This window comes from Polistes fuscatus, unplaced genomic scaffold (genome assembly GCF_010416935.1).
Source record: "Polistes fuscatus isolate 324 unplaced genomic scaffold, CU_Pfus_HIC Scaffold17, whole genome shotgun sequence".
NCBI lineage: Eukaryota > Metazoa > Arthropoda > Insecta > Hymenoptera > Vespidae > Polistes > Polistes fuscatus.
Window position 1 is genome coordinate 2,004,375 of NW_025113075.1, and position 15,900 is coordinate 2,020,274.

Consider the following 15,900-nt stretch of genomic DNA (forward strand, 5'->3'; position numbering starts at 1 on the left):
AAAAGAAGAAAAAAGAAAACATGAGACACGAGGCATACCGTTGTCCTGAGTAACCATTGTCGCTAATAAATAATCATCGTCTATGCAAGTTCGATGTCATTGATGTCTCTCTCTCTCTCTCTCTCACTCTTCTTTTATTTCTTTTTCTTTTAACATCTCGAAATGCAATCTCTCAAGAATTTCTCTCATACGATTTTTCTCCATCATTTTTATTATCGTTACCCTTTCCCTCTCGACGTAACTCCAACGTGTCAATTCTAATCTAACGATTATTCTAAAATAATCCAATTGTTTCGTTAATCGTTAATTGAAAATTATCCGAATGAAAATTTCAAATCTTAAACAAAATGGATAACTAAATAATAATACACCCGTGTGGAATATTAATTAATTACCTGTTTGTTTATAGTTAATTGGAATAACGTATCGTCCTATTAATTTAATTTATAAAAATAAATAATACATTATATATAAAAACAATAATGTAAATGTAACAACCCAATAACAAAATCGTATTACAATTAATCGAACGTACGATAAATCCTTGGAAATTCAAGCATCGAAATTTTGTATTTTCCAAAATAAAATATATGTATACGATCGTGAAAAGAAAAAGTGTTTTGGATTTAAATGAAGATGATAGAACAAGGTGAGAAAACTTTGGCAAAATAGCGGAGGTTGTAACACGGAGGCTGCTGGATAGAAGTGCGAAGGGATAACAGGAGAGAGAAAGAGAGAGAGAGAGAGAGACCTCGATAGAGGACGTAGACCTCTCGCGAGTTGAGAACTGGTGGTTCGCGATCAGTTAGAACGACAGCGTCCCTGAGTCTTTGTACGAGGTGGTTCGTTACGAAAGACTAGTAGAGTCACTACTACTATGCTTGTCCTGGTGCATGCTTCTATCTATTATTACGTTATTCTATCTCTCTCTTTTTCTTTCTTTATTTATCTATCTATCTATCCATCTATCTCGAATGGTGTGTTTCAGTTTTTTCTTTTTTTTTTCTTTCTCTTTTTAATATTTTTTTTTCTTAAAGACTCATGGCCACTAAGAGATTAGCCTTCCAACGAGATCAGGTGTCCGCGAATGTCTACTTAAAATGGCATTAATAGTCCGTACGAGTTGCCAAGTATTTTCCATACATTTTGCATGTATATATATGTGTGTGTGTGTGTGAGAGAGAGAGAGAGAGAGAGAAGGGCAAGAAAAATGTAACAACGTGTCTTAACGAGAGCAACTTGAGACACCTTCGAAGGAAGACAATTCTTTCATTTTTTACTTAAGAAACAAACCACCAAGATTTTTTTTCCAACTAGTTCGCGTAGGTGGTACGAGTCCAACCTTCGATGAGATTGCAACTGTCCTGTTAATTACTTCATCTCAAGCATGCATCCTTTGACCTTTATGAAATGGAAGGTGTCTTTGTTATACTCTACTACACAACTCGTTTAATCGATTTCTCTTTCTTTCTCTTTTTTTCTCTTTTTTTGTGTTCCCCCCTCCACCATTCTGGTGGCTCTATGATTCTTCGAATTTTTTGATTCCTATTTTGAATGTTACCGCGACGAATGTCGGAGTATGTGTGTTACAATTCTCTTATATAGTTGTGTAAATTATTTTGTTGTAACGTGTCGGCGCAGTAAGTTCTAGTCCGGATAAAGTGAGGACGAGGATTGCTCAACGACCTCGTTGCGCGTTTAGAATGAGTCCCATTGGGAAACAACACAACAACAGCGCTCCATTAAAAATGTAGGCTAACGGTGCTATCTCTCTCCAATGAAAATGGCTACCCGTCCCCGACCGTCCTTTCGCAATCGTTTGATTTTTTAGAGTCTAAACCGTTTTTCTTTTGCAAAAATTTTAACGCTACACCTCCCCCCTCTTCCCCCTCCCCAATGGAGATAACGAATAATCTCTCCCTACCCCTTCGTGTTCCTCCATTTTTGTTTTTGTGTCGTCGACTCTAGTCTCGATGTAATTTTTCTTTTCTTTTCTAAACGAGAAGATTTTGACGCAATCATTCGATAACTTAAATCGATGCAACACTTTTTCGAATTAATACGAATTCACGACGACCATTTTTTTTCTTTTTTCTATGATCTTCGTTTATTGGATTTTTACGAAATTGTCTTTTGCAATTAATTATATATCTTTAAGTTTTTCTAACAGTTCGTTAGCGTTTGGAAGATATAAGGGAATTGTTTTTTAAAATGATTGACGGTATAAAAAGAGGGTGTTGGTTTCCTTTTCAAATTTTCTCTCACCTAACCTGAAAAATATTTGAATCGCAATATGCAATAGTTAGATAGATAGATATATTATCTACCCGTTGAAACGATAATTCGAAACGATCGTTACGCCGCCGAACAGCAATTGTGAGAAACTTCTAGCAAGTCTCGTGTAAGTTCGTGCCCGATAGATGGCAGAAGCGTTAGCCACAGCAGAGAGAGAGCCCGCGGACAATGTCAATGTCAACGAGCACGTGAGCCTTGCTTCAGGAAAAATCGATAAGCCTCGACGTTGAACCTTATATTCCCAACAAAAGTAGAGAGAGAGAGAGAGAAAGAGAGGGGGAGAGAAAAAAGAGCGAGGGTCATGCTACGTAAAATGCATTAGACGACGCAAAAGGGAAAAAGAAAAAAGCTTTAACATCAAGAGGGTACAAAAAAGACTTTACGAGCTTTTCCTTACGAAACTCTTGCCCACCATTAACAAACACCTAATTGTTGGACGACAAAATCAACCCCCTAACTAACTACGATCTCATTAATTCCTGTCCGGGGGATGGATGAAAACATAGATGATCGTACGATTGAAGATTCATTAATGATCATGATTAAAAATACGACAAAACAAGTACCCCAATAAAAAAAACATTGGTATATATACTAGAAAGTAGTACACCTACGTAATTTAAGAATCACATCCATATGCTGAGGCAAATTTTCAAATGAAATTAATTTAAACACACTGACGAATGGATTTTGAACAGTGCTATCAAAAGGATAGAACCACGAACGAACCTTTGTTGCGTTGACGCCGCCCGTCGAGGACAGTGTTGTTTGTTGGTTGAAGAACTATAGCCGTTTCGCATAGTTCGATCGGATCCACCGAATTGAGCTCCTCTTTGATGATCTCTTCCCTTGACGTGAAAGATATAATAGTCCTTTTGGTCGAATCATTAGGATTATTATTATTATTATTATTATTATTATTATTGTTGTTATTATTATTATTATTATTATTATTATTATTATTATTATTATTCGCGCTAGTTGACATAGTCGTATGCAGCAGATGGATGACGATGCTCTGACAACAACGTGCTGCTCGGGGCGCACTGTCGGTGGAAACGCGAAGGATACCGCGCGTACTCGAGGGTTTATGTTCATGAATGGAGGGGGGGGATGGATTGTTGGGGTGGAAATCCCGCGCTTGCGTCAACCAACCAACATTATATCTCACTCGCGAGCCTGGTGCTTTTCTAAAGGCATCTATTTTCCGGCTAACATAAGCTAGAGGGTTGGTTACGTCTAGTTGGGGATGTACAAACGGACCAAGAACCCTCTTCCTCATTCGATATTTTCATCGGTTATGTGTTATTCCGATGACGCACGACTACTCTTCTATTGCCTAACCAAGACATGGGAGTCAACAGGAGCCCCCCAACGCATTTGTCAGCTTCTAGAGCTCTACTCAAAAAGTTCTCTTCATGAGAAAATTGCTAACCGAGGAGTGGTGGGGGGACTGAGAGGGATGAGAATATAACGAAACGAAAGAGTCACTCTACTTTCTTTAGCAAAGGTTGAAATGACTCTAGCCTAAAGTGCACCCCCCACAGATGTATTACGAATCCTAGTTTTTCCCCTCCCTTTTCTCTTTTACTCTCTTCTTTCATCTTCAGATGAATCCTTATTTTTTGTAGTTGTGTTGTATTAACACTATTCTCCTACACGAATTGACTGGCTAGTGTTTTTAGTAAGAAAACAAAGATAAAACTCACATTTCGTAGAATGTATCTTTTGCGATGAAGTAAAACTCTCAACTTACCTGCAACAAAAAAGAATACGAAAATATTAGTACAAAGTAATATAATATTAATAGACACATCAGATAAGAGGATAAAAGAAAATAACCTCAAATTCGCTAAATGTCCCGTTCTATTATGTGCAATTATAACAGGTATATAAACCATCGTATTTTAGCAAAGAATTGCTAATTCAAATTTTCCCGCTAAGAATGAACATTTCCCCGATAACGTTTATATATAATATTTCTGATGACCGAGGCAAATCGTCAAGCTTCTCGCGATTATATCGACGCTCATATTTCCTACCTTGCCGACAGAAATTTGCGAAGTAAATTCGCGAAAGGCTTGTGGCGCCTCCATACGTGAACCAAGAGAATCTTTCCTGGCTCGTTACTCTCTATATATTATACATTACTTGACAGACAATAGTAATATTGTAAAAATACAGTTATATATAGTTGCACACTGTGTACTTTACTCTACCTTGGAAACTTGAGAAGTAGAAAAAGATATATAATACTTAACACACACACACACACACACCATTTCTATAAATACGCATATTCTGCATATATGATAAAAGGAAATTGAAAATGTGTGTGAGTATATCACATTCAAATAACACCACCACCCCACCAATCACCACACGCAACAGCGCGCCAACAGCATAGTAGAGTATAGCAAGAGTAGCGGCGGTGGTGGGGGTAAGTCGTATGGGAGAGTTCAATGACCGGGCACGAAGGAAAAGTGGGACGAAACGAGCAACCACGAGGCCTTGAAGGATCGCTCACGCACTCACGCACGCACGTATGCACGCACGAGTCATACTTTTTAGCACGCTAAAAACACACCAATATTATTCACCTACATACACACACACACACATAGACAAATAAAAACAAGTTGCTGCGTCCTTTCTCTCTCGTATAAGAATCGCGTAAGAAAGATCGAACGAACCTACGCTTTTTAGGTGATACCCCCCCCATCCTCCCTCCTACGCCTTACAATTCCTTCGTCCTTCTATTATCCTTGATCCTTTTCTTTTTTCCTCGCGCAATTTTCTCTCGCCCCCTCCCACCCCCTGGTTTTTTTTCTTTTATTACTTTCATTTTCATCGAGAACTACTAACGGATTGATTTTTCTTTTTCCTTCAGTAATCCTGAAAAAATGGGGGAAAAGAAACAAAGTGTTCTCGATCGAACGCTTCTTCTTTCAATATCTTTCTAACTTTTTTTTTTAATAATTTATTTTTTAAACTCGGTTATATATTGATTTCTTCAATTTTTCTACAGATTTATTTTATAATATGGGAACAAAAATTCGTAGCAATTTTTCTGAAAGTTTTATGATTTTTGTAACGACGTGAAAAAATAAAAAACTAAAGCAAAAGTGAAGAAGTGGTGAGACACAACGCAGACCAGGCGTCGACCGAAAAAGGATGAAGAAACCGCGAATGCGGACGCGACGACGTCGTTTGACGATTTCTTCATCATCGCACACTCACGTGTATGTATGTATGTGTCTTTTGAATGTGTGACGCACAATCGACACAATTTATATAACTTTTTTATTCCCAATTTTTTTGTTCTCTTTCTTTTTTTCTTTCTCTCTTTACGTAAGCGATACCGCCCGATCGCACTTCTTTCGGGATAAACTCACAAACAATTTTACGAGCATGAAAATGGAAAGAAAAAATAAAAGTAAACCAAAGAGAGAGAGAGGATTGGTCAACACACAGAATCAAACAAATGAACATCAGGTATTCCCGATGTTTAAACTGCGTTCATTTTATTTATATACTTATATACTGTATGTGTGTGTGTGTGTGTGTGTTGATAAAATCGCTAATAAATTAAAACCATATTAGATGTGTTACTCTCTCTCTCTCTCTCTCTCTCTTTTTCTATTAATCGAATTAAGGTAAACTCCTATTAGAAATATCTTACAATTAGACGTATAAATCAAAGTAGTTATATATATATACACACATACAAGTAAATCTTATTGAAAGTATATCAGTATATCCTCGGAACCTTTGGCTAACATAAGCCAAGTTAGAAATTTCGTAAATTGACTTGAGCCAAAGGGGGTTTAGAAATAATTGCGTGGTGCGGGTATGTTGCACGATTGGTCTACTACGATAATAACTGTCGAGTCGCGGATCGAGTAACACGAAACTTTCTGATCGAACGAGATTCCAGATAAACCTTAAAAGAAAGAAAGAAAGAGAGAGAGAGAAAGAGAGAGAGAGAGAGAGAGTGAGACCCTAAAAGTTGCACATAATACTACTTATTTGATAGACGTTTCTACTATGGGTAATAAATATACTCGACAAAAGTTTTTAGATTGTAACGTCTCACGGTATTCATTGCGAAACTTTTCTCATGGCTGTGTGTGTCGGTTTATTTCTGTGTGTCTGTGTTTCTGCACCTAGAACGGCGGAAGTTAAACGAATCGTTTCGCGAGCCAATTCGGAATGTCAACAACGCGTTGTTGCGTTGCTCACGTCGAAACACATCGATGTGTGTTGTTGGGGGGGGGGTTCTAGGAAAGTGAAAGCACTCTTTGTATAAATGTATGTAGGTAGGTGTGTAAGTAGGTGTAATAGGTATGTGCACATATGTATATATGTATATATATGTAACGCAACGTGTCGTAAAATTAACTAAATATCTGAGGATGGTTTTCATTATTCCAAAAGTTTATATCTTTCTATAGAGATAATTTGAAATTGACATCAGCGATTAATCGATTAAATGATAATTCAATGAACCGTTTAATTCTATATATTTTCTAATACATCGTTAATTAAATTACTCGAAATAATTTTAACGTTGTAAATAATTAACGTTAAAACATACTAATGTTGTATTATATTGTATAATTTTATAAATTTATAATTCTTATAATTTTATATATATAAAGAAATTATTAAAATAAATTAAAAATGTGGTAATTTTTTGTCGGTGTGTTGATTATTTACCAAACCCCAACACAACACGGAAAGATTCGTGTAATACTAAATACATTTATTCGTAGACCTAGATATACACATATATATATATACTTTTATTTTTCAAATGAAATAATTAAATAAATGCAACACGTGACTGTTGGTTATTAATTTTTAGAGGCGTGTGCGTATAACAGGACGTTAGAAAATTACGCAAGGGACGGAAAGGAGGAAAAAAAAAAGCGAAACGAGTTCACGCGCGCTTCGTAGGGTGTTGACGAGACACGCCTGCGCATAATATGTGCATGTGCATGTGCATGTGTATGTGAGTGTATGCGTTACGGTCGAACGAAATGGCAGATCGATCGTTCGGATAAGAAAGAACACAGGGCACAAATAGAGAAAGCATGGTTTGCTACTCTCTTTTCTTTCCCACCTCTCCCCTTCCAACCCCTTCTTCCTCTTCTTCTTCTTCTTCTTCGTCTCTTTTTTTTTCCCTGCTGCACTAACATAAGGCACGGCCTTTCTCCCCACTCCTAGTCCACTCGTACGAGAGTTCAACGAACTCGAGAACTAACTCTCCGTGGCTTTTAATGGAATTAACGTCAGGGGGTTTTTTTTTTTTTTCTTTTACTTGCTCAACACGATATCGTTAAATCTATATATATAAATGTGTGCGTTAAGTGTGAGTGTTTGTGTATGTGTGTTTGTGTATGTATAATTAGATTCCTTTTCTCAACTTTATTTGAAAGTAGTTTGAAAATATTTGACGGATTATTGATTAAATGTTGGGACATTAAAAATTCAAGACGATGATTAAATATATTTTGTTGTTGTTGTTTATGCTGTAATATTCGATGTATTTTGTTTTAAATCGAAATGATATTTCTCTGGCAAGTATTTGTCGTCGTCGGGTTGGTTGGAAAATTTAAATCGTAAGAAACAATTGTTGTACACCATTTTGTTGTTGCAATTATACATAATCCCTCGCAAGATATTATATTTCGGATATTTCTTTTGAATATAAATTCTTCAACGAAAAATATTTTTTTTCATTTTTCCGATATTTTCTTCTTAGTGGTGGTGGTGGTGTATCTCTCTCTCTCTCTCTCTCTCTCTCTCTGCAAAGAAGGACAATTGCGAGAAAAATTGAAACAATGCTCGTTCATTCCGGAAATTCGAATTTCTTTTTTTCTCCCCCTATTTTTAAGTCAAAGTACATTTTTATCTCTTGACATGAGTTTTAATAAAACAAATGGATTAAACCGTACGAAAATTTATACACCACTCGATCGAATAAATACTTTAGAGTGTACTCGTAATTTACGTAAGAATAAAAAAAAGAAAAAAGAAAAAAGAAAAGAAAAAGAAAAATAGAAAGAAGAAAGAAAAGAGAAAGAGAGAAAAAAAGGAAAGAAAAGAAAAATCACTTTTCATTCGCATGTACTGAGAAAATAGTCTCGAAAGAGTATTTCTGTGTCATGAGAGAGGAGAGGAGAGAGAGAAAGAGAGAGAGCGATAAGGGTCGAGGCCGATTGAAGTACAAAGATCGTTGCCCTTACGACCTAATATCGCTGATTCGTAAAGGGTTGGGGAAGAGTTGAGAGTAGCAAAGAGTAAAATAAAAAAAAAGAAAGAAAGAAAGAAAGAAAGAAAGGAAAACTTATGTTGGTGACTGTACGAAAGGGAGAAATGATTTTTCATGCACGAACGGAAGAAGAAAAATTCTTTACAATTGACTTTTTCCTTCTTTGTGGTATTCTTTGGTTTTTTTTTTTTTTACTTCTATTTATCGAATTATTCTAATTCTAACAATATTTCATTTTTTATATATATATATAAAATATATATAAAATATAAAATATTCTGAAAACAAAAATAAAAATTAATCGAGCTTACTTTGCAGTAACGAAAAAAAAAAAAAAACTTTTCCCCCTTCGGGGATTCGATCCGGCGACATCCGGCACACGAGACGTCCCCCCGTCCGGGGAATTTTTACGAAATTTCATTGTATTTTTTTATATATATATTCCCCATAAAATTATATAAAATAATTAATATAAAATAATATATATAATATAATAAATAATAATTAATATAAAATATTTTGAAAACAATAATAAAAATTAATCGAGCTTACTTTGCAGTAACGAAAAAAAAAAAAAAACTTTTCCCCCTTCGGGGATTCGATCCGGCGACATCCGGCACACGAGACGACCCCACCGGAGAATTTTTACGAAATTTCATTGTATTTTTTATATATATATTCCCCATAAAATTAATATAAAATATATACATATGTGTATAACGCGAGTTATAACGCGTTGACTATTACAAAAATATACAAATAAAGAAAAATTAGAAAAGAAACGAATAAAATCGTCGGAGGTTTGCTTTGAGATTGTCGTGGATCGGTTGCATTGGTGTCCTTCGAAGCCGGAATTCACTATAGTTAAATGGTTCATCGACATCGAAGGAGGATAATCATTACTCCTTGTTCAATGTATTCTCAATACTTTTGCGTTAACTCTTTCGATAAGATCGTAATTATTCAGTATACATATATATATATATTTCTTTTCCGTTGCAATCGTTGGTGCCTAAGTCGTGCGATTAAAACGGTCATGCGTCACTACCGATCGCATCGAATGAGAAAAAAGAGTATTAAATACTTATGAAAGAGTATGAAAGAGAAACTGAGAGATTGATAGGCCTTCTAATAGCGATCTCTTATCATTAACACACACCAAACGGGTATTTATTTATAAATGTTATTTGATTGGCTCGTACGATTAGTATAAATCTATTTTTCGATATATATATATATGTTGCTTTCTTTATTTATTTTTTTGTTGTATTATTTGTTTATATAAAATTTTACTCGCGTATTTTTATAAACGAGCGTTTGTAAAAGTATTTTGTAAAAATATTCTTATTATAATAAAGTATTATAATTTTTTAAATGTTAAATTTAATATGTTAAGTATTGAATTAAATATTATATTTATTTGTATATTTGTATATTTGTGCATTGTAACAATTATACGCGTTGTATTTGTATCGGTTTATACAAAATTCTTAGAGTGCGGTAAAAAGAAATTTTTTCCCCCGATTGCAATTGTTGCATCGACGTAGAAAGCAAGTTGCGATCTAATGAATACTACGCTAACGTGGGTGAAAGTATAATAACACTGTATAACTCTTATTTTACACACTTTCCACGCTAAACTTTCGTCGTTCATTTATTTTTCTCGTTTTATTGCAATCATTTTTTTTCATCAAATATGTAATATACGTAGGTACGCGGAAAAAATATTCCCGGTTCGTACGATAATTAGATTTTTTTTAAATCTTTCCTATTTGTTTTTTATTTCTTACACTTTTTATTACCCCCCTCCCTTTCATTTCATTTCATTTAATATTATTAAAACAATGAATATTAAACTACAATCCTAAGAATTATTTTTCATAAGCGTAACAGTGGGCTCTTGCTTGAAAATATTCTGACGAAAAGAAGACAAAAAAAGAATAATAATAATAATAATAATAATAATAATACTAATAATAATAATTAATTTTATATACAATTGTTAGAAAACTTTTTAAAATAAATACAAGCAAAAATTATTTTCTCGTAAAAATGATAAACAATAAGTAGAAAATAAATGAAAATAAATTAATACGAACAAATAAAATCTAATTACGATAGATATACGAACGAAAGTATTATTACGATTATTATCTTTTTACCGTGTATCGTTTCTCAAGGTCGATTACGTTTTATATTCTTTTTTTATCTCAGACTTTCTTATCCCTTCTAAGAAGAAGTGGGGTTCGTTGCCCCCGTTATACACGCACACATATTCTATTCCTTATCAAACTTCTACTTATTGTGTTAGAGAAACGTGTATATTCTAGAAAAGAAAAGAAAAAAGAAAGAAAAAAAACACCACTCGAATGAAATCAAACGAAATGATTGAAATTTTTTCGTCGTTTCTTTTTTTTTTTTTCACCATCACCCCACCACCACCACCATCACTAGATGAAATCAAACGAAATGATTGAAATTTTTTCGTCGTTTCTATTTTTTTTTCACCATCACCCCCCACCACCACCACCATCACTAGAATGAAATCAAACGAAATGATTGAAATTTTTCCGTCGTTTTCTATTTTTTTTTTCACCATCACCCCCACCACCACCACCCTACTCCCACTTCGTTTTTTATCTTCCGATTTTTCCTCTCGGTTCCTTCCTGTTCGTTCCTTTTTTCTTTTTTTTTTTTTATCTTCCTCGTCTAAACAATTCGAAAAAGAAAACCTTGGATTTCAAGTATCATTGGTAAAGAATATCATTTTAACTCTTTTTAGGAAGAAAGAAACTTTTGTCAAAATTATAATACAACGTGTCTATTTCCGTTAAGTTACCGAATCATTTTCTTCTTCTTCTTCCCCCCCACCACGCCCCTCTCCCCCACTTTTAAACCCCGTCCCTGTCATGCAACTATAAATTGTACGAAAGGTAATAAAACGTGATTTATTTATTATCTTGCGAGATACTTCGATTCTTATTGTTTAATACTATTCGCATTTCTTTTTATAACCTTTTTTTCTTATTTCTTTTACCCTTTCACTCGGTAACAGTAAAAGAAGAAGAAGAAGAAACAAACAAACAAACAAAAATCCGAGGAAAGGATCGTAACTTCTGGTGAGTTGAAAAAAAAGGGTTAAAGAAAGAGTTAAAGAAAAATGTTCGAGGTGTTGTTGTGTTACTAAAGAACCGAATCGAAGAGATATAAAACACGAGACAATGAAGGGAAAGGGTTAGAAAAAAAAAAGAAAAAGAAAGGAAAGAAAGGAAAAGGTAAAAGTGGAGAAAGAATTTCTAAAAAAAAAAAAAGAAAGAGTTACGAGACGAGATTTTTAAGGAAAGGTCATTATTTGTCAAACTTAATCCTTTCGTTAGGTTTTACACGATGTTAGGATACGAACGCACCCCTCCTGGTACCCCCGCAGTATAGTAAATGACTGCGAATATTGTCAAATTTTGATTGATCGATTGATTTATTTCTTCTTCTTCGTTTTTAACCGTTGTTTGCTTTTTCTTTGACCCTTTTTAACCCTTCTTCTAGCAAATTCGTTTCTATTTTATTTTCTTCAACCCTATCTTATTCTCGTTGTCGTATTTATTCTTCATTTTCTACGAAATAAAAAAAAAAAAAAAAAAAAGAAACACGTTTTCCTTTTCCCCCTTTTTTTTTATTATATTCTTGAGAAATCTGTTTTTGACATTGTTCCCCTATTAAAAAAGAAAAATAAAAACCTGTTGTCGATTTAACGATATACACGGGTGCACGTGTGTTCGTAAAATTTTGACGATCGAATGAACGAATGAACGAATGAATGAACGAATGAATAAATGAATGAATGAATGAATGAATGAATGAATGATTTCTTACGCGTTTCAACACGTGAATATTATTTTTTATTATTAAGATTTGTTATGTTCCTATAGAAGAAAAAAAATAAATGAGTAATATTTTTGTATATGTTTCATATATATATTTATAAAAAATATTTAGGCATAGATAACAAAAAGATTACGGGAGTCTAATCTAAAGATTAATATATACATTACAAATCGGTACAAAAAATTAAATTCTTCTACATGTTATTTGATTTATTTACTAAAAAAATATATAACGTATCAATAAAAAAAAGGTTAACTTATTTTGCAATAAAAAATTCTATACCAACGTAACAAATTATGTGTCCACCGATAAAATAAATGAAATATTTTTTATTAATATTAAATAAAACAAGAAAAAAAATGAAATAAAAATAGTTCTCGTACGAGAGTAGGAAAAATTTGAGATCGATTTATTTTCAAACGAGATTTTTAACATCGAGTTTTTCTATTTTTCTTTTTTTTTTTAAAGATTTTCTTCTTCAGCCACATCTGCATGAAACTTGAAAGAGGATTTGGAGAAAAAGAGAGAGGAAAGAGAGAGAGATAGAAGATAGAGAGCAGATTTGCGATTAAATATAACATTCGAGTTAAAGCAGATTGCTCGGTACTCGAGATAATCGAGTAACGCATCGAGGACGAACGGATTTATTATCTCTCTCTTTCTATTTTTATTCTTTTTTCTTTTTTTATTTTTTTTTTTTTCCATTTGGTTTCATTTCGTTAAAACCCTCTACCTCTTCATTTTATTGTCGAACATATTGTCAATACAATCCTCGCTAATATACACCAAAAAATAAATATAAAAATCCGATAAAAATCCTTAAACGATTATTATGCCAAAGAAATAAGGAAAAATGATTAAGGAAAATACAAATTGAATTATGAGATCGAACGAAGTTGGTAAAATATATTATTGCAATGAAAAAATAATTGATTATCGAAGAAAAGAAAAAAAAACCCGTTGTTGCAAATGAATGTACAAATATTATATACCTGAGTGAATGTAAAATCAATGAGATTCTAAGCTAATGAAATATCTCAATGTAAAAAGATGATAAAATAAAATAAAAAATAAAACAGAATTAATACATTATACGAATAAGACTTGGTAGAAATTTAAGACGATTATTAATAAACGCAACGTTATTATATAACCACGCAAAAGGTAACGTTTATAAATAATAAATAATTCATTAAAAAAATATAATTACGATACGAACATAATTCTTAATAAAAATACAAAAACTTTCTAAGGCCCCTTAACAAACGATGAAATGATGCTTTATCCTCTATAATAAAATAAAATAAAATAAAATAAAATAAATAAAAAACACAAACAAACGAATAAGCAATAATAATTAATAATCCAAATAAAAATTTAAAGAAAGAAAAAAAAGGAGGAGAAGATGCGTGGGTGGGTGGTTGCAGATAAGAAGAAGAAGAAGAAGAAGAAGAAGAAGAAGAAGAAGAGTCCGTTGTACGAGGATGCAAACCCTGACGTGGCTTGTTGGTTGATGCACCACCCACCGAGAAGGAATAAGGGGGATGATGAAGGGGGGGTGGGGGGGGGGTTGGAGAAGAAGAAGGGAGGTTCAAAGAGAGAAGTGGAACGCGTAGGTGAGTGGGTGGGTTGTTGGTCGAGGGATTGGAACGCGCGTAGTAGTAGAGGGGTGGGGGGAGGGGGAGGGGGGAGGACTGAGGTCGCGAGGTCATTGACCGCAGAGGGTGGCACTCACCCTAACTAGGCCACCGGGGTAGTCTCTTTCTCTTTCTCGATGGCTCAAGCCCCATCAACATCACCATTTTAACTTCTCTCTTCCTCATCCTCCTCATCTTCCCCCCCCTCATCCCCCCACACCTCCTTCTTCTTCTTCTCCTCCTCCTAAATCGTATGGTCCATACGACTGTTATGCTATTTTCGCACTAAACCACTCGACACCGATATATTTCTATGTTCTAATCATAGTTCATAAGTGTACGCGTGCAATGGGTATAATTATTTTGAAATTTGATTCAACTGTATATAGAAAAAGATGGAACAACGTTCGTTTAGTTTAGTTCAGAATGAATTTTTCTATAATATTTGGATCAATTAGAAAATTTATTATTTGATTAAGATATAATATAAAAAAGAAATATTCGCACTGATTTCGATACTTAGTAGTCCAATTGTTAGAATTATTTATTTTGAAAATTGATTAAAATATTTATTAAAAAAAAGAAGAAAAAAAAAGAAATTAATTTGTATAATATTTGGTCGGTTGGAGAAAGTATATTATTTGATAAAAACTAAATAAAATAAAAATAATATACCCACGTATTTAGATATTTATTGGAATGATTATTCGAAAATGATTGGAATGATAATTCTTTAATGTAAGATCTCTCATTGTTCGTTAAACCAGTTTATATTATTGGATTAAAACTTATTGATCCTGTTGTTAGAATTATTTCGATTATTTCTTTTTGTTTCTTTGTTTTGTTTTTTTTTTTCGAATTAACCATACCTATCTGATCACTTTCGTAATAAACGTATGTTCTTTTAAGATAATCTTAGAATATATTACATAAATGTAATTGACTTATGGGTTCCTTCACCATTATTTATATTATCCTAACCGAATCTTGGAAAGTGAACACTCTATTTAGCTATATAAGACAACTATCATTTTTTATCCTTTTTTCTTCCCCTTAAATATATTATCTAATATCCATTCGTCGTTCTATCAAAGTTATGAGGGTACTTAATACGAGCAAGGAAATGAATCTACCCTAAATTTTGTTCAATGACTAAGCCTAAAACGTCATCCTAGAAGTTTCCCAAACTGGGTGACTCAACCAACCGGTGCCAACGCGTTACTGCTACTAATCAAAATGTCAGGATTGTTCTCACCCCCAAACTAAAACTATAAACCATAACCGTTTATAATCATGTAATAAGAAAAAAAAAGAAAAAATTAAGAAACGTTTAACATTTGATTTCATCTGAACGAGTAAATCTTTTTTCTTTGATTTTATTTTTTTTTAAATGCCACGCGATAAAATATTATACCAGCATAGAATGATTTTAATAGGATAAGAGAAAAGTGGTGGGGGAATGGTGGAAGAAGAGGGAGGAGGAGGGTGGTATTAGGATACTTCCGATACGAATTTTTACCGGCAGTTAAATTTGTTAATTGTTGGAAAAATAGAATTGAAGGAAATAACGTGGAAAAAACGGCGACAGGTTGGTGGTGGTGGTGGCTAGAAAGATTTATACTTAGAACAAAGCCAACATGAAGAGGGTATGGGATTGGCTGGTGGTCAGAGGTCGTTGCCCCGAGGTTACCGAGCCACCCCAGTCACCCCCAACCAACCCTCTGCTTTCCCTTCGACCCGTCATTTACTTCGCAAAACTTCCTAGTTCTGCTTTAGCCTGGTGCTATACTAACATTTTCACGCACACGT

The 15,900-nt window shown here is 33.7% G+C and overlaps 1 protein-coding gene across 2 annotated transcripts in view; it reads right to left on the reverse strand.

The window, feature by feature from the left end:
- LOC122515296 (nuclear hormone receptor E75-like) overlaps nt 1-15,900 on the reverse strand; it is a 76,317-nt gene that overhangs the window by 54,694 nt on the left and 5,723 nt on the right. Inside the window, exon 1 of one of the 2 annotated variants that reach the window (XM_043632600.1) lies at nt 3,025-3,342. The exons of the other annotated variant lie outside the window; for it this stretch is intronic. Within the exon in view, the coding sequence (XP_043488535.1) occupies nt 3,025-3,283 (259 nt within the window). The 5' untranslated portion in view covers nt 3,284-3,342. Of the gene's footprint in view, nt 1-3,024; nt 3,343-15,900 lie in introns of those variants that run through there. 2 annotated transcript variants of the gene reach the window in all.